We start from the raw sequence: 23,504 nt of genomic DNA, 5'->3' as shown, positions 1-23,504 counted from the left end.
CGCTTGTAGTGTTAACAAACAGCACTGTGTCTGCGTGCCTTAAACTTATTGCAATAAACCATTTCAGGCACAACGGACTAGACGTCTTTCTGCAGGCACCCCACAGGACAGGAGCATTGGAGACTGATCATTGTTCTGCTCAGCTCACATCTGATTGTCTTCACAGGCTTTCCAAATTGAGGGACACATGAACTACCTTGTGCAACTCCTGAAGAGTTATAAAAACCCCTGACCTACGATGTGACGTCACGTTGATTATTTTCACTTCTGCCCCTGAACTCATCACTTTGCTTCATTCTTCTGAGAACGATGCTCCACTTGCTAAGGTTATGGCTCTATGAGAGGCATTTGAAAAAAGCCGGAATATGAATGAGAATAATGTCTCTTTAATTGCCCGATTGAGAGAATGTGAGGATGCTGATAATGGCCCTGTCCTCATTAAGCTTTTTATTTCCCCTTTCTTCCTTCAAGCAATCTCTCCTAAAACCCAGTTTTCTTTCAACTTCCACATCAATGCAGACATACCCTGTCTGTCCCAAGGCCCGTCCCTGTTCCTCACCAAGCATCATGCATACTTCAACTTTTGTGGCATTTGCCTGTTTTTTCTGGGTTTTTATTTTGTTTGTTTGTTTTTTTGTACTAAACTAAAATGATTCAATTACAAATCATTGCTGTTTATATGAGACACAGGCCTGTGTTTTCACCCATTCAACTTTCAGAAAGGATTCAAAGCAGATTCTTCTTTTGCTCTCTGTTTTTTTTTCCTCTATGCCATCGCAAAGTTCAAGCTTTTGTGATTAGCGACTGTTTTAACTTACTAGATTTTCCTCTGGTCTGATTATTCGCTCCTTTTGCAGGTGATCAAACTGGCTTTCGACGAGTTCGATCTCGAGAGAGCTTACGACACATTAACGGTAGGAGACGGAGGAAAGATCGGCGATGCCAGACGCGTGCTCTATGTGTGAGTGTTTGAAGACCATCATCAGCTATTATGCACCAAACACACCTTTACAAAATAGCCCCCTCTGTCCCTGTGTGTACTGTAGCTGATCATAAATTTTCCAACCAACACATGCCACCAACAATGGATTTGTCATACAGTATTTAAAAACAGTTCTATCATGGTTACATGTGCATATCCAAATCATAGTGAGATTCATTTTATGTCCATATTCCAGTCTGACAGGCTCCACTGTGCCTGATTTGATTGTGAGTATGAGCAACCAGATGTGGCTACACCTGCAGTCTGATGACACTATTGGATCACAGGGATTCAAGGCCATATATGAAGGTTAGTCTAGATCTCATTCTGAAAACAAAACAGGCCGTCTTCAAATATTCATGGACAAACAATGTCTTTGCTCCTCCAAGCAGTTTCGTGGTTGGTTTTACAACTATTCTGGTTGTGCTTTTTTTGTTTTTTCAAACCCAAATTTTAAAGTGTGTTCTTTCTTCCCTCCCTCTCCTGAAATGGTTCTGCTCAAAGCAGTTGAGTCATGCCGGCTTCTCCAGCAGTGTGTAAATTGAAAACAAATGGACCGGCATATGTGCTGTGCAGACCCGCTCGAAAAGCTTGAATGAAATGCTCTACCTGGTCTTTGGTCTGTCTGAAAACATCATCGAAAGAAACTTGGGATTAAACAGAAGCATGTGTTTCTACCGCAGCCTCTCCAGTGGGATGTTTTGCACAGCACTGGATGGCCAGACTTACTGGATGTAACTTCTAAAGTACATCACAGTGAGCTTGGGTTAAGTCATCATGAAATGAGAGAGTAAGGAGTAGTGTTGGTGGACAAGCTAACAGTATTAGTAGGAGCGGAAGTCCCAGTAGGCCTGAACACCGCACTTATTTTATCTGGGGACGTTTTGTTGGTTTGTTGCTTCTCCTACCCAAAAGTGTTGCTTCAAAGGCTGGTGTCAAGTCCCCGGTTCCTCCGCTCACTGCTCTAAACTTTACCCTCACGATTGAGCAATTCTCACTGTCTGGACAGCTTCAGCACAATGACACAAACCCAATTAACTTTGTGTAAACACAATTTCACACTTGGGCTTCTAGTCACGTTGTCACGTTTGACAACAGGCCCACCAGGAATGGGTAGCTGGACATTTCGTTCAAGACTCCATAGGTGCTGAGTTCAAATACACATCTAATTATTTGAAAGTTTGCTCTTTGACGGCTGATATGTTTTACTTCCAGTGCTCTAGAGAGGAGTTAATGTTCAGAAGCCGATAACATCGCTTCGCAAATATTCACACCACACTATTCAGTATTTTAAAAATTAGGTTTAAAGTTGTTCTTTTGGGATTGACAGCCGACCTGAAATTAGACTTAAAAAATTAAATATTCTTAGACACTTTACCAATGAACTTAGACACTTAATATTTGTGCACGCATGTAACTTAAATGCTGCCGATACTGTAAGATGTTGGAGTAATATTGAAGTAGCTCGTGGACCTTCTACAGCATGTGGTGAGGCTTCACAGATGTTCAAACCATCTGCTTGTTTCCATATTCCTTGCAGAGTTTTGTTTAGGTCTGATTGGATTGTTGTTTGTTTTTCTGAAACAAATATGCAATATCAGGTTACATAGATTTGCAATGGGTAGCAGTGCATTTTAATGTATTTAAGATGCATTGTGATTATAGTTTTTCAGTACAATCCATTCTGGTTCAGGATACCAGGATTAACATAGATGATTTGTGCTTTTCCAATCCAAATTTGAATTGATTCTTGAATTGTGCTTCCGAAAAGCACAATTCCCCAAAAATCATGACTTAACAGGCATGAATATATTTCTAAAAAGTCATCTTTTCCGACATTGGTTTTTATATGAAATCCAATGGCTGTAGATGATCAACTTTGGAAGAGATTGTTCTAATCTTGGATGTGCAGTTTTGGAGAAACTGGACTGAGTCCGGCCCTGGGCTATGGAAAATGGCTTTGCAAAAGAAAAACAATTGTGTACTTGTGTCCAAGAGCCAGAAATAAAGTGAAATCTGTTTTCTGGAAATTTGCTCTTCTATTTTTCATGACCCTTGTCATTTTGCTTTCAGGATTTCTAAATCACTAATGGATAGATTCACTTAATATTTAACAAACAACAAGTCAGATCCATTTTCCCCACAGTGTAAATAAGCGTAGCTTATCAGACACTCATGATAATGACTCAAATGCAATTTCAACCAGGTAAATACTTTATCATGGGATAATTGTATTAGCATTGATTTTGATGTAATACCCTTTGCTAAAAGTATAAGTGCTTCTCATTTAGCCACAATTTGTATTGCCCCATGCTTTTGATGATGAGTCTGAGGAGTGTTTTCAAAGGCAGTGGACTAATTTATCTGCCAGGTTAGCTGTTGGCGTGTAAGTCACGAGATCAGTACAGGCCTACTTTGAAGACAACAGCCCCAGCGTCTTTGCGAATTCAATACCCAATTGGCGCATCATATGCAAATGTATTTAACTTGCTCTTAGCACCTTGCGGAGGTTGTTGAATGTGCCGTGGGCAGGAGGAGGAGGGGGTTTGGGGGGGGGGGGGGGCTCATCCGCTGTAGATTATTGGCTGGCTGGGTCAGTGAAGCGCTCACTGCCAAGCACGTTGTTAACAGCAAAATGAACTGTGCCAGAATGTCATTCATTTGTCACTGTCACTTTATCCCGCCGCAAAATAAATAAATAAATGTGTTCCACTACCTTGAAATTCAGAAAAAGTGAAGTGAGGAAGCAGAGCTTCTCCTTCCTCGTCCTGTGTCTGTAATGTCCTCGTCCTGTGTCTGTAATTCTCATCCTGTGTCTGTAATTTCTTCGTCCTGTGTCTGTAATTTCTTCGTCCTGTGTCTGTAATTCTCATCCTGTGTCTGTAATGTCCTCGTCCTGTGTCTGTAATGTCCTCGTCCTGTGTCTGTAATTCTCATTCTGTGTCTGTAATGTCCTCGTCCTGTGTCTGTAATGTCCTCGTCCTGTGTCTGTAACTTCTTCGTCCTGTGTCTGTAATTCTCATCCTGTGTCTGTAATTCTCGTCCTGTGTCTGTAATTTCTTCGTCCTGTGTCTGTAATTCTCGTCCTGTGTCTGTAATTCTCATCCTGTATCTGTAATTTCCTCATCCAGTGTCTGTAATTCTCATCCTGTGTCTGTAATTCTCATCCTGTGTCTGTAATTTCCTCGTCCAGTGTCTGTAATTCCCGTCCTGTGTCTGTAATTCTCATCCTGTGTCTGTAATGTCTTCATCCTGTGTCTGTAATTCTCATCCTGTGTCTGTAATTTCCTCGTCCTGTGTCTGTAATTCTCGTCCTATGTCTGTAATTTCCTCATCCTGTGTCTAATTCTCGTCCTGTGTCTGTAATTTCCTCGTCCTGTGTCTGTCCTTTTCAAGTTTTCCTTCCTTCTGCATCATATACTAGCTTCCTTATTCCTTTTTCTTTGCTATCTTCAGTAACATTTCTTAATTATATAATGGTAAAATGTTATGTTATGTTTTTTTCCCATTCAGAAATTGACAAAGGAGGGTGTGGCGACCCGGGTGTCCCAGCCTATGGGAAGCGAGCAGGAGACAGTTTTTTACATGGCGACATACTGACCTTTGAGTGCCAAGCTGCTTTCGAGTTGGTGGGCGAGAGGACAATATCGTGCCAGCAGAATAACCAGTGGTCTGGAAACAAACCCAGCTGCGTCTGTAAGTGCTCTTCCAAAATGTGCAGCTATAATTAGCACGTTGCCATTTAGAACGATTAATGCGCCACGCGGTTAAAGGCGTGACCGATAGACGGACCTGAACGTGCGTGAGCCGGCTGAGGAGCTGCCGATTCCTCAAGCGCTTCGAGGCTCGATCATTACTCGTTGTTGATTCGTAATGCCTCGTTGTTTAGAAATCATGGTTCTACTGTGTAGCATGTCAGAGACTGCCTTTGTACCTTGGGCAAGAACGCCTCAAATGAATAATTTTTGTTGCTGTTGTTGCCGCTGTGGGCCTCGGCCGAACACCAGACTCGCCTGCGTCACCATCTGCTCTGCACGCGCCAACAGCTTATTTTCAAAGTGGAAGTGAACGCTGGTGGTGATGCTCAGGGGTCCCTCCACCCTGCGTCTAACCTCGGTGCCATTCCAATTGAATGCAAAAGCCGGCCGGCAACCCGGACTTCTCCACGAACGCGCGGGGATGTACTACGGGGAAGCTGTGTGACGGATCTTTGTGCCTCTCCTCCCCCCCCCCCCCCCCCCCCCCCCCCCCCACCCTCATCCCTCCGCAGTCTCCTGCTTCTTCAATTTCACCGCCCCGTCGGGCATCATCCTCTCGCCCAACTACCCGGAAGAGTACGGCAGCAACATGAACTGCGTGTGGCTCATTATAGCCGAGCCGGGCAGTCGCATCCATCTCCTCTTCAGCGATTTCGAGGTGGAGCCCCAGTTTGACTACCTCATCGTGAAAGATGACGGCATGCCCGAGCCCACCACCTTCGGAACCTTCTCCGGGAAGGACGTGCCCTCCCAGATCGCCAGCAACGGAAACATCATGCGTTTGGAGTTCCAGTCGGACCACTCCAACACCGGGAAGGGTTTTAATATCACCTACACAAGTAAGCACATTATTACATCACTGGCCTTTATGCTAATACTATTGATTCTAGACTTTAATGACTTTTATAGTACTTTTTTTTATGTTGCTTTTGATTATAATATACCTCATCCAAGGCAGACAGTGAAGTTTATTTGGCATCAAACGATTCATTTCACATTGTCCATATTGTCCATCGCCTTTTTGTTATAAATGGATTCGCAGCATCATTCTTTTTGTGTGCAGTGGCGCCGAAAACATTCATCTTGGATTCTTCTTCATTTCAGTGATACAGAGCGTTGCAATCAAACACAGACTAACTGATTGCTTCATTTGTAATATTGATTATTCAAAGCAGTGATTACTGTTAAATCCCATTTTTATTAGGCACATTTCTATTTAAAAATGCCATTTGTTTTTAATTTCGCACTGCACAAAGGACAGCCTCGATTGAATCCAGCTTTTTTAATCAGCTCGTTAGTGTGTAATTAACCCTTAATTAACCTCTAACACCTGTGTTTGGAAGAATTTGTACCACAAAACCTTGGCAACCTCCTTAATGAATGTGTTACTTTTATCCTTTTTCTGAGAGAGGAGCTTTGTTTCAAAAAGAGTAGTATTTACCCAAGATTCCTGCTCAGAATATAAAACAAACTCTCCACTACAGTGTATGTTTATGGGAAATGGAATATTGTAGACACTCTTGTCATTTTCTGGTTGTAATAGAAAGTATTGCTTATTATGAGCATGATATGGCTATCTGGTTATATTTGTAAGATTCCCTGTTGCTATCCCAAATGATTGCAGCCACACGTGTGTATACTGAGAGATGCAAGCGGGAGGTGTTGTTGCCCGTATGTGTTTGTTTTCATGCGAGGTAGTGGATGATGACAGCGGTCCAGGGCCTGTCAGTGTCAGGCGATTGTGTGGTTTGATATCTCAACATTGCGGGCTGTAGTAATGGTGTGTGACCCTCTCAGACATGATGCGACATGTCCTGATGTGGGGCTGCTGGCAGAAAGGACCATAATAACAACCAGACTGTCGGTGGGGTCACGGCGGAAGAGGGGTGGAAGGGGGTCATGGGGTCGCGACCTCTGCCCCGACCAGTGGGTCCCCATGCATTAGCCACACTCCTGCCTCAAGGGTGTTACAAACAGATGCTTCTCACCAGTTGATGGGGGTGAAAATGGGCTGGGGGGGGGGGGGGGGGTGTCCTGCTCCACATAATTGAGGGACCTCGTCTGACGCCCGTGTTGTCGCTGTGTAACTCGGAGTGCCACGCTCGTCTGTTGATACGCGGAAATTCAGAGTTCACACTAAAATCCGAGCTGGGACTTTGTGTTTCTCGAGCTGGGACTGGCTAAGAGGTGGTCGGGTACGATCAGATTTAAATACAGGTGTTTCTGTGCAGATTAGAAAAGACTGTCAGTTGCTATTGATTTATTTTGAGTGGAACAATTTTTTTTTCCAGCCATTTTTTTCCTCAGCCTCATGATGTAATGTAGCCTGCAGCGTGCGGTCCGGGACGCCATCTCCCGGGTCGTGATATTCCCGTTTTCATGTCTTCCTGCCCACAGCGTTTGGCCAGAATGAATGTCACGACCCCGGCGTCCCCGTCAACGGCCAGCGCTTCGGGGAGCACTTCCTGCTGGGCAGTTCGGTCCTCTTCACGTGTGACGAAGGCTTCATCAAGACCCACGGCTCCGAGTCCATCACCTGCGTCATCCTGGATGGCAACGTGGTGTGGAACGCTGCCGTGCCCCGCTGTGAAGGTACCCCCCCTTCCCCCAGCTCCTCCATCTCCTGAGGAGTGAACAGAAGAGTTCCTCTCTACCTCCTCCTTCCAGGGGGGTGTTGCTAAAAGTTTGTTTTTTTTCTTCTCCTTTCCAAGCTCCCTGCGGAGGGCATTTAACAGCTCCATCGGGAGTCCTGCTGTCCCCTGGCTGGCCAGGCTATTACAAAGACTCTCTCAACTGTGAATGGGTTATTGAAGCAAGGAAGGACCATGCCATCAAGATCTCTTTTGACAGGTAGCCATTTTGAGCCGGGATATCATTTACCTCTGTGTTATTAATGCTTCTCATCTAAGTAAACAGCCCCGGCCGTGCCCCATGCAGGTTCCAGACGGAGGTTAATTACGACACGCTGGAGATCCGTGACGGGCCCTCCAGCTCGGCGCCGCTGATCGGGGACTATCATGGCACCCAGGCGCCACGCTTCCTCATCAGCACGGGCAATTACATCTACCTCCTCTTCACCACTGACAACAGCCGCTCCAGCGAAGGGTTTCAGATCCGCTACGAGAGTGAGTGGCCTCTGTTCACCCACCGGGCCCCTGGTCACCACACGGGCTCCATCCAGAATGAATCCCTAATCCACATCTAGTACACTACATGTGAGATAAAAGCCATTGGCTCATGGCCTACACGAGTGCACTTTACAGTGAGTAGGGATCCATTTTGGATTGAGCCATTGCTGCATTGTAGCTGACTGGAGTTTAGTTATAGGCTCTCCTCTTCCTCCAACGCTATTTTCTCCTGTCTCAAGGGTTTAAGTCGCCTTCCAGACGTGTATGGGCTTCCCAAAGTCTTTCCCACTAAAACCTGTGATGGAATCAAACATTACAAATACTAACAACTGGAGGCAGTTTATATTACTAACTCGATTCAGTTATTAACTATGCTATTAAAGAAATATGGACAGAAGTTAAAATAATAACTTACGGGTGTTTTTAGATAGTGATTTACAGTGCAATTAAAAAATAAATCTCAGTATTCCTTAAAATCTGTACTCTGAGGTAAAGCAGTTGTTAAAACATGAACTGTAGCAGCCAAATGACCTACAAATGATGAAACTGTGGTAGATATGTCTTATGTTAAAAATGCATATACCATTTTAATAAACATTTGAACTATGAATATTTGATATTAATATGAATTCATTAATTTTTGAAAAATAATTTATTTAATGTTTATGTAATCATTTAAATTTGAATTTAAAGTAAATTTTTATGTTCTAGTTTTGTCCTTTTTTAGATTTTTATTTTAATGTGCTAAATTCACTACTAAGCATTTAAACATATATTTTATAATGTTCATGCTTCATAAACTTCAGTTTAATTATTGTTATTAGTCAAGTCAAGTAGTTTTATTGTAAATTCTGCATATGTACAGGACAATTTGTGATAAATTCTAAAAAGCAGCATAAATCTTCTTGACCTGTTCTAAGTGATTGGGCAAATTGGCTCCAATTTCTTTCTTTTTTCCCCAGATAGGATTGAATGGCACTATTGTAATGTAATGTGCAGCATGAGAACAGAGACAGGGCTAAAAGAGACCGGGGCAAGAGAACATGGCAGGGGGGTGGGTGAGAGGGGTGGCTAGATTTACTTAACAAGTATTCATGGCTCCCAGTGAAGTGATCCTGACAGCCCACCTTATGCAGGTCCACCATCTTCTCAGAAGCTCATTGGAGTTGATGGATTATTATTCGCGCATTTCCAACTGCTATCATGATCTAGTTAGAAGCTGTAAAACTGGAAATTGCTTTTAAGATTCACCTAAAGGTATAAACCTCTGCCCACTTAGGTCAAGGAAGATGAAGTGGGGGAAAAAAGTGTTGAAAAGGGGTTTGTGTGTTTTAAGAAAAACACAGCATGCTCTAAATACTGCATTAAACAGATGTAACATAAATGGTAGTAAAAAAAAAAAAAAGGATTTGAGGGACTGAGTGCAACAGAGCGTAAGAAAGACCTCGGGGAGACGAATCTCTGATGATTTATACTGTATGAAGTGCTTCTGACATCTCCCTCAATTCAATCTGGGCCCGGGAGGGCGAGTGAAAGAGTCCTCTCCTCTCGTACAGGCGTCATGATGGAGAGCGACTCCTGCTTGGATCCGGGGATCCCCGTGAATGGAAAGAGGCACGGAAACAATTTTGCCATCGGCTCCAGGGTGACGTTCAGCTGTGATCAAGGCTACACCCTGAGTGATGAAGAGCCCATTGTGTGTGAGAGAAACCACCAGTGGAACCACGCTCTTCCCAGCTGTGATGGTAGGCCCCGCCCACGCCCCGCCCCCCAAAAGAGAGCTTCTCTCTAGACCCGGTCACTGAACACCGCAGCGGCCCGCGCCCACATTCTTTATGGGCCGATAAGGAATATGCATCGCCCACACTCTCCCAAGATATACGCTTCTGATGAGCAGAGCAGGAGCTTGAATGAGTCGTTTCAGAGATAACGTTGTCAGAGGAAGAGGAGGAGACTGTGGAGGGTGCTTGGCCAGATAGGGAGGAAGTGCGTACAAGGAGAGAGCTCACTCAAGCTGTTTATCGTATTTGTTTTCCGACTGTGGAGGGGAGTGAAATAAGCGCTCGGAGTGCCTTCCAGTGAGTGTAATCAGCCTCCAGCCTATTTGGTTCAGAATCTCCAATTTCCTCCTCTGCAGGCTCCTTATCGGCTGTGTGCCTCTCTCCTCTTCCCCACCTGATAGACTCCGGACTCGGTCCGATGTTCTCTCTCATCAGCGCCTGACCTTTATTACAGAGGGGACCTCCATAACCATATCTGTGCTGAGAGATAGGATTATTACGTTTGGGGAACATTAGGGCACATTTTGGATCTCTCTTCACTCAAGCCTGTGGTTTATTCCATCAGCTGCTATCTGTAAATCTTCCCCCGCTAGCTGTGTTTAGGTAATGCTAATGGGTCGCTAAAAAAGTACAGATTGTGATTCCTTGTTCCTTGGTTTTTTTCTTCTGAAAGTTGCTTTGTGCAATCACATAAATTGCCTGCTATTGCAGACAGAGCAGCTCTGGTGGTGTCTGCTGTTCCAGACAGAGCAGCTCTGGTGGTGTCTGCTATTGCAGATGTCTTCTGAAATATTGGGTCTTTTATGCCTCCCGAAGCTGATATAAGGCTGACTGAATCAGGGAAAACACTGAGTAGGACTCCTGGGGTTGCCATGGCATTGCAGGCAATGCTCATTAATATGAATGTGTGCTCGGATTGAAAATGGCCGAGTCTTCCGTATTAAGACACGTGTGTGGTTCACACGCGATCTGTTTGTGGTTTTTATTTCGTGATCCCTCCATCCTTGCTCAGATAATAACGTCATTCTGTATCTCGACACATTGCGCCTAAAGTTCATATTAACCTTACGAAAAAAATTGATATTTGTTACAGAAAACCTTGATCAAAAGGATGTGTTGTTTGTACTAGGGAACGTGATGAATAACTTCTCTCTTGTTCGTGGACTGCAGTGGGTACTGTAGACGTATGCTGGGGTGCCAAGCCAATAGCACACTTTATTTGTCTCACGGTGAAGGGGCCATTTTCGCTGATTAACTTTCCATTGTGGCCCGGGGCATATACGATAACATGCGCACCACAAACCCCATTTAATCACCAGGATCGCTGTAGCCTCCAGAGCCGGCTGACACGGCTAGCACAAACTCCATACATTTGCATAAGAAAAGCGTTTCTATTTTGGGACTGCGTCCGATTAGAATGAGCCTCTATTTGACCACAAATGCGGTTCACACTGGTGAAGCGTTTGGATTCATTTTGGGCCTAAATGGAGTAGTTCATGTTCACACTAGCAGCAGCTCACCAAAGACTGCAGCTCTGTTGTTTCTTTATTCACAAGCAGACAGGGAAGGTGACTTTGGTTCGGTTTGCTTAAGGACAAAAATATAACAAGGATATGTGTGGAAAACACATCGTAACAGCTCTGTTTTTAATCTCTTCTCGCCAGCAATGTCACCACCTACAATTAGTGTCTTATTAGTTGCCAATTGGTTAAATTCTAGAAAATACTTTTGTAGTCAAATTTCACATTGTTACTAATGTCTCTTATATATCATGTAACATTGGAAAGGAGTTAAAGTTTGTTTATGGAATTTATAAAGTGCATATTAGATTCTGGGCACCAAGGGATATTGTTTGCGGAGCCTGACCTAGATTTCCATATTAAATCCGTCTGGACCTTTTTTTTTAACGCCGCAATTTCTGTGAGTAATTTTCAACACAATTGGCATACTAATCAAACTCCATCTTACAAGGCAGTCCAAGGCCCTAATCATTTGCATCTTTGTATTGCTTTTTTTTTTGCTAACAAAACAACAAGATTGACACAAGGCTGGACATGAGTAATTACAGAATAAACCCTGGGCCCCCACTCTCTGGGCCCCCACTCCCTGGACCAATCTCCAGGTGTTTGGAAATGGAGTCTTTTTTTTATTACAGATAAACCTGTACACAAATCAAGCATGGCGATCAATAATTAAACACCATATGTGTGTTTTTTGCCCTCTTTCCTTTCAGCGTTGTGTGGTGGTTACATTTACGGGAAAACCGGGACTATCCTCTCCCCCGGTTTCCCGGATTTCTACCCGAACTCTTTGAACTGCACATGGACGATAGAAGTGTCTCATGGAAAAGGTAAGATAGGAAGAGCAGTGGTTTTTTCTGCTTGAAGGTAAAACCGAGACACGCCTCGTAGTTGAAGATCAGTCTCCAAATCGTCCCCGAATTAACCTTCTTAACAAATTTGCTCCATCTCAAGTATTCCCTTCCTTTTTATTACCTGGTATCCCGATGGGAGAAACGTGGGGGTTTTTTTTTATGCGTTATTTTTCTTGCTGGTCCTGCGTGCCTATCTGAGGCTCACCGCAGGTGGTGTCAGGAGGAGAAGGTGTGGAGGCCCTGGTGCGCGACCAATGGCAGCCCTAATCTCATCTCCTGCTCCACAGGGGTGCAGCTGGCCTTCCATACGTTCCACCTGGAGGACTCGCACGACTACCTGCTCATTGCGGAGGACGGGAGCTTCGGCGAGCCCGTGGCCCGCCTCACGGGCTCGGTGCTGCCTCCCTCCGTCAAAGCCGGCCTCTACGGCAACTTCAGCGCACAGGTCCGCTTCGTCTCGGACTTCTCCATGTCCTACGAGGGATTCAACATCACTTTCTCGGGTAAGCCACCCGCCAATGCCACGGTAACCAGTTTCGAATGGGAGATCTCCTCAAATGCTGAATCTGTTCTCGCGTCCAGCAACTCTCTGGTTATTTTCTCGTAATGGGTCAAATGTCCAGTGCTCTCACAGGTATCACACTAGCTGTTGTAGCAGAGACTTTGGAAAGGCCTCGTTTCACGGATCTGCGGTGGCGGGATGATTGTTGCAACTCCATATGCTCCACAGAGTATGACCTGGAGCCCTGTGAGGACCCTGGCGTGCCCGCCTACAGCAGGAGGGTGGGCTTCCAGTTCGGGGTGGGTGACTCGCTGATGTTCACCTGCTTCTCGGGCTACCGGCTGGAGGGAGAGAGCAAGATCACCTGTCTGGGAGGAGGGCGGCGGGTCTGGAGCGCCGCCTTGCCCAGGTGTGTGGGTAGGTGGACACATTCTTCTCTTATTCACACCCAGCTAGTTCTTTACAGTGAAGGCGGACCAAGCCTGCAGGCCCCATGTGCAGAACATGGTGTTTGCGCTGAGGTCTGAGATCTAAACTAGGATTTTTTGCTTTTAATGATGATTGAATGTTTGAAATCCATGTAATTGCCCTCCTTAAATCGCATTGCACTATTGTACAAAACATTGCGTACTAGTTTGGAAATTAATTTGCTCATTTGTGTGTAGTTAATTCGAGTCTTGACATCTGCCACAAATGCAAAGACATACAATTCAAGGCTTTCTGAGTCACTTGCTTACAATTATGGAAGACATACCACTCAAATACCTAAATATACATGCATAGCATACAACCTTCACTCAGACATGAATTTAGAAAGTATTAAATGGGGGATTTCTGAGAGGCCACACGTCTATTATGCCAGCAAGGCTAATTTAGTCAGGACGTGTCACTTATCCTGAAGTTGGAGGGCGGGATATTTTAGAGTCATTTCACTGTGCTGTTGTGGTCCCATGTGACGGACTGAATCCTGCCTTAATTTCGGCATATGCTATGGTAAATCAAGCTAATTGTTGTTTTGCATCAAAGAATCTCTCGTTTTTATTACTGATTTATTTCTAACGGACCTGGACCTAGACATAGCAAGCATGCAAATGGAAGATCACCCCAGGTGCCAATTCATTTTCTGAGCGGTTATGACCAAGGGGTGTTTGTGGACAGGAATAAAGATGCTGACTAAATGATCAATGGTAATTGTGCAGGGCTTTCACATGAGATTATTACTGTAATTAATTATTTATGAACTGTGTGTGTGTGTGTGTGTGTGTGTGTGTGTGTGGAGTAGTAGTAGTTGTAACAGAAGTAAAGTACAGTGTATATGTTGCCCTTAATTGGTACAGTAACTACAGGATTCATTAGTCTTCAGATATTGCACTAGCTCTCAGATATTGGTATGTATTTATTAGCTACATTAAAGTGATGTATTGCTTTTGAGCCACTGTTGCATGAAAGAACTTTTTTACGTACTGAAGAGAAAAATAGCACTTGTTATTCAGTGCAATGGCCCTTTTTGTTTGGGCTCAGACCTCCATAAACCTGCGGGCTTATGTTTCATATCTTACAGCACAACCGAGCTGCGGTGCAGTCGCTATTAGAGAAGGTTTTCCCTTCAGAATCCAGGACAACGTTGCTGTGTCTTTGAGGACTGCTGCATTTATATGTACTTTCAAAAGTTTTGTGTATCAGGTAGTAATGGCAACACTTGTGACTGATTCGGCAAAACTCAAGGTTCCGCAGCAACATCTGCGTTTATACTAGAGCCGCAAGTGCAGAATATTAACTACAAGGGCATCACATTCTAGTGCAGCCCTGGGCCTTTGTGACCAGCACCTAACTAATGCATAAAGCCCCACATTAATTAGCATTCCTCGGAAGTTTGCTGTGGTGGTGATTCATCAAAATGACAAAGGCTCATATTCCAACTGGTGCGAAAACCCTGACTGGCCTACCAGCAGGAAATAGAGCAACAGCTGTCAGGGAACCAGTGGCTTAATTATTTCAAGAGTGCACTACGTTTGGGTAGAAGGGCCCTTGCTTTAAAGGGCCGCAGTAGGGGACGTAGGTGACTTTTACCACACCATCGTTTAAAAACCCAGGTACTACAGATACGTTCCTCTGGCTTGAGCGGGTTGGTTGACTCACCGTCCTCCTCCTCCCTCTTTCTGTGTCCCCCTCCCCCGTCGCTCCTCCCTCCCGGGGGTCCCGGCCAGCCGAGTGCGGAGCCTCCTCCGTGGGGAGCGAGGGCGTCCTCCTGTCCCCCAACTTCCCGGCCAACTACGACAACAACCACGAGTGCATCTACCGCATCCAGACCGACACCGGCAGGGGCATCCAGCTGCTGGCCAGCACCTTCCAGCTCGGGGACGGAGACTTCCTCCTGGTAGGACCACCGCCCTCCCGCTCCAGCCGTGTCCGGCCCGGCCAGCGCCGGTCCCTGTGCCGCCCGCTTTGGCTTTTTTTTTGTTCCTTTCTTCTCCTAATTCACTGCAGCTCACTGCGAGATCAACCTTGATCTCTCAAAGGTCAGCCATTAAAGAGGAGATAATAGATTAATAACCCCACGGCAGCTTAGTGTGATTTAAAAAGCCTTTTGAGCGGCACCAGCCTTCAAACCCGGCGATACGTTAATACGTTTGATGGTGAAGTTTCACGGTTCCGTCATCCGCATGGTTCACATGTAAGGCTATGTAATCCTCAAGACATCTGCACATGTGACTTAGCACAGGCATTAACTATTCATAGATTCATTTAAGCTACAGCGCTTAGGGCGCCTGTAGCTCCTTATGAGGAAGAAGCTCCCTGAAGACCACTGTGGCCACTAATTAAGTAGCCAGGGTGTGAAACACAGTGCCCGAGACGAGGCAATCAAACGCACATAAATCTTTGTTATAGCCTCTTTCCTGTCGTATTCTCATGAATCCCAAAAACATTATTTCCATGAATGTGTTACAACTAATTGGCTCTCTTACTGTCACGTTGGCTACAGGATGTGCAGTTCTAACACATCCTTGGGCGAGCTTTTTTTTTGTTGTTGTTGTTGAAATTAGGACTATTGTTAATTTTGGTTTTCGCAAAATAACTCAAGAAGTCACAGCGCTTTTTTGGACATTCTCTTCTCGAAATGACGTTTTCGAGTTTTGCGTTTTCCAGCTCTGGGAGCAAGAGCTCTCATGGAACTTTCCATTCCTCTGAGTCTTGGCTATCCGCTCTGCACAAGCTTGATTCGCACAAGGAGGCTGAAACAATGTCCTCTGTGCCTGAAAAGAGAAAAGTGGAAGAAAGCCGCCTGACATTGATTTATGACCTTTAATATTTCCTACTGTGCCGTGGTCTTGTGCCCCCGTGTTCCCCACTCTGTTACGTAGGCCAATATCTCAATATGAATGCAATATCCAAAAGCAATTACCAAAAAAATAATAAAATAACAGACACCAAATTCAGCGTTTTGTTTGGAGGGAGAAATCACTCGGCGAACGTGATGCCTCACGCGGCCGTCTGAGGAAGCACGTCTTGAACGTGACCTCAGACGAAGCCTCACACCGCGAAGGAGCCAGTCTGGATCTCGATGTTCCTCGTTCCTCGATGTTCCTCTTGTCTGCCCTCGTTTACAGGTGTTCGACGGCCAGGACAGTTCATCCAGGCCGCTGGGCAATTTCACAAAGAGCGAAATGTCTAATGTCATCATCAACAGCACATCTAACCACCTGTGGATTGAATTCAGTAGCAATGGGACAGGAACCAGCAAGGGCTTCAAGCTGATCTATTCTAGTGAGTACATTTCCCAAACCCTTGTCAACAGGCACTTGACTAGACGCAATGAGAAGTTAAAAATTTGTCATGCTTTAACACAGACATTTATGGCATGTCAAATATGATACAGACCATTTGTTTGAGATTATTACATTATTGATCTGCAGTTTTTCACAGATTTGGTTTGGGAAGCACAAAAAAAGCATTATGATGATACAGGATAGTTATCATTATATTACTTAGGCTAAAATACCGCAAATTATTTTTGTCATTTTCACCAAAACCATTTTAGCCAAATTATGACAGGCGTAATAAAGGAAGAACGGCTGTGGAATGATGATTTTTCTCGCTTCCCGTTGTCTTCTCGGCACTGGGAGGGACGGCGAGACAGACGAGCGAGCTAGCTGTGCCCCACAGCGCCCGCTTTACGACGCTTTTGAAAGCGCTTTAGCATGCAGCTGGAACATGGGGGATAAAAACGTGTTGCGCAGCTACGGGGCAACCGCGCAGATAAAAGATGATCTTTCAGCCGAGCATATGTTGTGGCAATATTAATTTGAAATGGTCTGCTTACGGCAGCGTCGGGCGATTGTGGCAGGCAGGTGCCTTTTTTTACGGCCTGATCTTTATGTCATTATTAAGCAAGAATCAGGCCCGTGCCTGCCAGGGGGTTGATTTCAGAGGACAGATGTCCTTATCTTCTCCCTCATTCTCTCTTTCTCTACGCGCCACTCTTTTCTGTTCTGACGTGTTCGCTCCTGTCTCTTCGCCGTCTCCGAGGCTTTGACCTTGTCAGATGTGAGGAGCCCGGCACCCCCAACTACGGCTACAAGATCCAAGATGACGGCCACTATGCTGGCACGTTTGTGCTCTACAGCTGCAACCCGGGCTACACGCTGCACGGCAGCAGCACTCTGACCTGCCTGAGCGGAGACCGGCGTGTCTGGGACAAACCACTACCTTCCTGTGTCGGTGAGACTACCGCAGCCCACCACCATGACCTGCCCCAGCCCCTCACCACCACGACCTGCCCCAGCCCCTCACCACCACACTCCACCACACCCCCTCACCACACCCCCTCACCACACTCCACCACACCCCCTCACCACACTCCACCACACCCCCTCACCACACTCCACCACACCCCCCCACCACACTCCACCACACCCCCTCACCACACCCCCTCACCACACTCCACCACACCCCCTCACCACACTCCACCACACCCCCTCACCACACTCCACCACACCCCCTCACCACACTCCACCACACCCCCTCACCACACCCCCTCACCACACCCAACCACACCCCCTCACCACACCCCCTCACCACACTCCACCACACCCCCTCACCACACTCCACCACACCCCCTCACCACACTCCACCACACCCCCTCACCACACTCCACCACACCCCCTCACCACACACCACCACACCCCCTCACCACACTCCACCACACCCCTCACCACACTCCACCACACCCCCTCACCACACCCCACCACACCCCCTCACCACACCCCCTCACCACACTCCACCAAACCCCCCACCACACCCCCTCACCACACTCCACCACACCCCCTCACCACACTCCACCACACCCCCTCACCACACTCCACCACACCCCCTCACCACACTCCACCACACCCCCCACCACACCCCCTCACCACACTCCACCACACCCCCTCACCACACTCCACCACACCCCCTCACCACACTCCACCACACCCCCTCACCACACCCCCTCACCACACTCCACCACACCCCCTCACCACACTCCACCACACCCCTCACCACACTCCACCACACCACACTCCACCACACCCCCTCACCACACCCCCTCACCACACTCCACCACACCCCACCACACCCCCTCACCACACTCCACCACACCCCTCACCACACTCCACCACACCCCCTCACCACACCCCACCACACCCCCTCACCACACCCCCTCACCACACTCCACCACACCCCCCACCACACCCCCTCACCACACTCCACCACACCCCCTCACCACACTCCACCACACCCCCTCACCACACTCCACGACACCCCACCACACCCCCTCACCACACTCCACCACACCCCACCACACCCCCTCACCACACTCCACCACACCCCCTCACCACACTCCACCACACCCCCTCACCACACTCCACCACACCCCCCACCACACCCCCTCACCACACTCCACCACACCCCCTCACCACACTCCACCACACCCCCTCACCACACTCCACCACACCCCCTCACCACACCCCCTCACCACACCCAACCACACCCCCTCACCACACCCCCTCACCACACTCCACCACACCCCCTCACCACACTCCACCACACCCCCTCACCACACTCCACCACACCCCCTCACCACACTCCACCACACCCCCTCACCACACACCACCACACCCCCTCACCACACTCCACCACACCCCTCACCACACTCCACCACACCCCCTCACCACACCCCACCACACCCCCTCACCACACCCCCTCACCACACTCCACCAAACCCCCCACCACACCCCCTCACCACACTCCACCACACCCCCTCACCACACTCCACCACACCCCCTCACCACACTCCACCACACCCCCTCACCACACTCCACCACACCCCCCACCACACCCCCTCACCACACTCCACCACACCCCCTCACCACACTCCACCACACCCCCTCACCACACTCCACCACACCCCCTCACCACACCCCCTCACCACACTCCACCACACCCCCTCACCACACTCCACCACACCCCTCACCACACTCCACCACACCACACTCCACCACACCCCCTCACCACACCCCCTCACCACACTCCACCACACCCCACCACACCCCCTCACCACACTCCACCACACCCCTCACCACACTCCACCACACCCCCTCACCACACCCCACCACACCCCCTCACCACACCCCCTCACCACACTCCACCACACCCCCCACCACACCCCCTCACCACACTCCACCACACCCCCTCACCACACTCCACCACACCCCCTCACCACACTCCACGACACCCCACCACACCCCCTCACCACACTCCACCACACCCCACCACACCCCCTCACCACACTCCACCACACCCCCTCACCACACTCCACCACACCCCCTCACCACACTCCACCACACCCCCCACCACACCCCCTCACCACACTCCACCACACCCCCTCACCACACTCCACCACACCCCACCACACCCCCTCACCACACTCCACCACACCCCCTCACCACACTCCACCACACTCCACCACACCCCCTCACCACACTCCACCACACCCCCTCACCACACCCCCTCACCACACCCCCTCACCACACTCCACCACACCCCCTCACCACACTCCACCACACCCCTCACCACACTCCACCACACCACACTCCACCACACCCCCTCACCACACCCCCTCACCACACTCCACCACACCCCCTCACCACACTCCACCACACCCCCTCACCACACCCCACCACACCCCCTCACCACACTCCACCACACCCCCCACCACACCCCCTCACCACACTCCACCACACCCCCTCACCACACTCCACCACACCCCACCACACCCCCTCACCACACTCCACCACACCCCTCACCACACTCCACCACACCCCCTCACCACACTCCACCACACTCTACCACACCCCCTCACCACACTCCACCACACCCCCTCACCACACACCACCACACCCCCTCACCACACTCCACCACACCCCTCACCACACTCCACCACACCCCCTCACCACACTCCACCACACTCTACCACACTCCCTCTTCCTGTTATGTTCTGCCGATCATCCGAAGATCACATTCAGCCTTTATACATGCTAATGAAAAGAGTTCTGATTGCAATTTTCGTGTAAACCATTTCAATTAAAAAAGACAGCGTACTAGATAATGAGAAGATATTTAGAAGTATTTGAAGCTTCTAATGTTGACACCTTGACCATATTATGGAATATTAAGAATTCTGTCCATTCAGCAACTTAATAACTGCACTAATTGAAGTTATTAAGCTTTCACAGGTGTGGTCTGTGGCATTTTTGTTTTGAACATTTTGTGAGGTGATATGAAGCTTCTCCTGTCAGTATGAAATAATCCATTAATTGGTTGTCAACATTTGTCATCATTTACACAGGTAGTCCCTGAGGCAGACAAAGAAAACAGATTGTACTGGAAATAATAAAATGATTCGTTCAGTATTTGAGTGCCTGTCAAAGCATTTCTGGAGACGTTTATAGCTGACTAAGAAAAGGATTTTTTTTTTTTGCCCGAGCAAGATAAATGTCATCCTGACTATCAGCATGTCATGTGTAAAACTTCTTAGTTTATGGAAATGTTAGGATCACGAATGTTAGTCATACAATAAATCGCTTGACATGGTTGATGAAGTGCCATTGTGAGGAATGTCTACGCAGGACCTCGAGCATTAACGGATCTAACGGTGGATTTATGTCATGTACTGAAGCGGCATTAGCCCCATTTAAACACACTGGAAGCAGTGTCTGCCTGCCGTGTTGTGGAGCGCAAAAATATTAAATGAAAGTAGTTGTCCACTTTGTACATGTATAACCTAAAAATGTTGCGACTATTATGGGATGATCTTTGACCTAACTGTTGTAAATCCAGCTGCTGTGCACTCTGTAATTTCCCTTTCTTCAGTTCGGGAATCGCACGCACAGCTGTACGTGAAAGACTCGCTGAATCCTCCCTCACTGTTAGTGTTCTCACCCCATATGAAGTCTTAACAATGGAGAAATGGAACTGTCCTTAACTCTGATGTGCACCAGTGGCAGGGGGGGGGGGGGGGGGGAGAGGAGGAGGGGTTGAGGGGGGGGGAGGGAGAGGAGGAGAGAGTCTCGCTCTGCTGTCAGAATGGAGGCGGAGTCACTGCACACGAGCACAAACCAGCCCCACAGCTTTAGGACGTGTGAGGCACGAGGTGGCGTTCCACACCCCCCCCCCCCCCCCCACACACACACACACACACACACCCACCGTGATATCCCCTCTCTCCTGTTCCCTAATTAAAACGGCTTGAATGAGACATAGTGCAGGTGCTTGGCATGGAAAATGGATGATATTGCCGAGAGCGGTCAATGTATTCATTCGTTCGAATTAGTCAACATAATAAGTCCATTTCCCTTCCGTTTTGGAAAGCTCACTTTTCACCTGTAGAATGGAGCAGAGGAGAAGGATTCGTTTAGCACCAGAGCGTTAAGGACCTGGAGCAGGGTCACTACTGCAGAGAGCTCTGTGTCCCCCCCCCCCAACCTGCAGGCGGGAGACTCCACGCCTGTTTGTATTTTCCCGCTCTAACACGCCTGATTCAACTCGTGTAATTATCAAGCCCTCCGCGAACTCGCCCTTAAGAGCTTAAGTGTCTTAAGAGCAAGTCAAACCCGCAATTACACAGCACACATGGTAGCGAGGACACGGACATGGAGCTGGTGCTCCTGAGAGCTGAGTGCCCGTCTACAAACCCTCCTCTTCCTCTTCCTCCCCAGCGGAGTGCGGCGGTCAGATCAGCGGGGCCACGTCCGGCCGCATCCTGTCTCCCGGCTACCCCGCCCCCTACGACAACAACCTGCACTGCACCTGGTCTATCGAGGCGGACACGGGAAAAACCATCAGGTACGTCGACCTGCCCCTCCCTCTCCTGGCGTGATCGCATCGCCGCTCTGCCACGACCGCTGGAGTCTGTTCCCTCCTGTCCGTTATACGAAGAGTGTGGCAAAGGAGCTGAACGCCAGCACAAATCAGACAATTAGGCTCGTAAGGCGTTCGGAAATAGGACAAACATCAGGTGAGCCTATTAAACCTGAAGAAGAGATCGTGGCAATATGCTGATCTGACAGCGCCGTCGGACGCAAGCTCGTCTTGTCGGGGCTGCGTGGTGAAATGTTGAGGCTGGCTGAAGTGTTTGAACACACGGTTCGTGCAGCTACACAAAGATGTCCGCCCACGCTTCCCAAAGGGGTAGTTAGCGTTGTTCTGACTACTATTGATAAATGGCTTGTTTCTGTGGCCCGGTTCCGTCTAATCGAGGCTGCCAGTCGTGTTGCGGAATGCCGAATGTAATCGGGTTGCCAGGGGCCTTTAAGCTGTGGCACGTATCTCCTCGAAAAAGCCAAAGATGGGTGAGAATCACTTTGTGTACTTTCTAAGTTACAGTGATCTTAACATTGTCAGAACAGAGCCCAGAGCACATTGGAAATAATTCCATTTGCTATGATGCGGTAAAAGAAAAACAACAACAAAAAACAACTGTAAAATCAACTCTTACTGAATTAAATACATATCCGGAGTTAAATGTTAGGACTTGTGGTAAGTTCCTACAGTTTGTGTTACTTGTGTTAAACTGATAAAGCTGAATTCATTGCTAAGCTTTTTGCCTAATTACACTTGTAGTCTATGGTGTTAATTACAAGTCAACAAAATTAACGTTCAGTTCCCTACACGAATGACCTTTCGACAGCTTTCCTATTCACTGAGTTGTGAAGGTAGAAACCGGTGCAGTACTCCTGTCCTGGCTCGGACGCCCGGAGCCGAGTCCGGAGTTTGCTTCCTGCGTGTAAGCGCTTCTACATACAAGATCTGCGTGTCCACCTGTGTAGCCTCCACTTCATTGTGTTCGACACGGAGGCGGATCACGACGTGCTGAAGGTGTGGGACGGTCCGGCCGAGAGCGGCATCCTGCTGAAGGAGTGGAGCGGCTCGCTGCTGCCCGAGGACGCCCACAGTACCTTCAACGTGCTCACGCTGCAGTTCGACAGCGACTACTTCATCAGCAAGTCCGGCTTCTCAATCCAGTTCTCTAGTGAGCAGCTTGCCCGTTGTCTCTCTACACACACACACACGTACACACACACACACACACGTACACACTCATATACACACACACACACGTACACACTCATACACACACACACACACATACGTACACACTCACACACACACGCACACACACACACGTACACACACGCATACACACTCACACACATACACGTAAACACGCATACACACACACACACACGTACACACACACACACACGTACACACTCATACACACACACACACATGTACACACTCATACACACACACACGCATACGTACACACTCACACACACACGCACACACAAACACACGCACACACACGTACACACGTGCACACGCACACACATACACACATACGCACGCACGCGCGCGTACACACACACAATGTGTGTGTG

At 48.0% G+C, this 23,504-nt stretch overlaps 1 protein-coding gene across 2 annotated transcripts in view; it reads left to right on the top strand.

The window, feature by feature from the left end:
• The window catches only part of csmd1b (CUB and Sushi multiple domains 1b), a 288,049-nt gene that overhangs the window by 192,515 nt on the left and 72,030 nt on the right, over positions 1-23,504 (top strand). For both annotated transcript variants that reach the window (XM_076974689.1, XM_076974688.1), the window contains exons 11-26: positions 858-961; positions 1,179-1,291; positions 4,496-4,678; positions 5,253-5,579; positions 7,138-7,332; positions 7,452-7,590; positions 7,678-7,865; positions 9,425-9,613; positions 11,883-11,999; positions 12,311-12,526; positions 12,754-12,942; positions 14,733-14,902; positions 16,134-16,290; positions 17,053-17,244; positions 21,780-21,906; positions 22,890-23,092. In XM_076974689.1, coding sequence (XP_076830804.1) covers positions 858-961; positions 1,179-1,291; positions 4,496-4,678; positions 5,253-5,579; positions 7,138-7,332; positions 7,452-7,590; positions 7,678-7,865; positions 9,425-9,613; positions 11,883-11,999; positions 12,311-12,526; positions 12,754-12,942; positions 14,733-14,902; positions 16,134-16,290; positions 17,053-17,244; positions 21,780-21,906; positions 22,890-23,092 — 2,809 coding nt within the window. The remainder of the gene's footprint in view (positions 1-857; positions 962-1,178; positions 1,292-4,495; positions 4,679-5,252; positions 5,580-7,137; positions 7,333-7,451; positions 7,591-7,677; positions 7,866-9,424; positions 9,614-11,882; positions 12,000-12,310; positions 12,527-12,753; positions 12,943-14,732; positions 14,903-16,133; positions 16,291-17,052; positions 17,245-21,779; positions 21,907-22,889; positions 23,093-23,504) is intronic.

This window comes from Brachyhypopomus gauderio, chromosome 15 (assembly GCF_052324685.1).
Source record: "Brachyhypopomus gauderio isolate BG-103 chromosome 15, BGAUD_0.2, whole genome shotgun sequence".
Taxonomy (NCBI): domain Eukaryota; kingdom Metazoa; phylum Chordata; class Actinopteri; order Gymnotiformes; family Hypopomidae; genus Brachyhypopomus; species Brachyhypopomus gauderio.
Note: the sequence above shows the minus strand (reverse complement) of the source record. Positions and strands in the feature narration are given on the sequence as shown.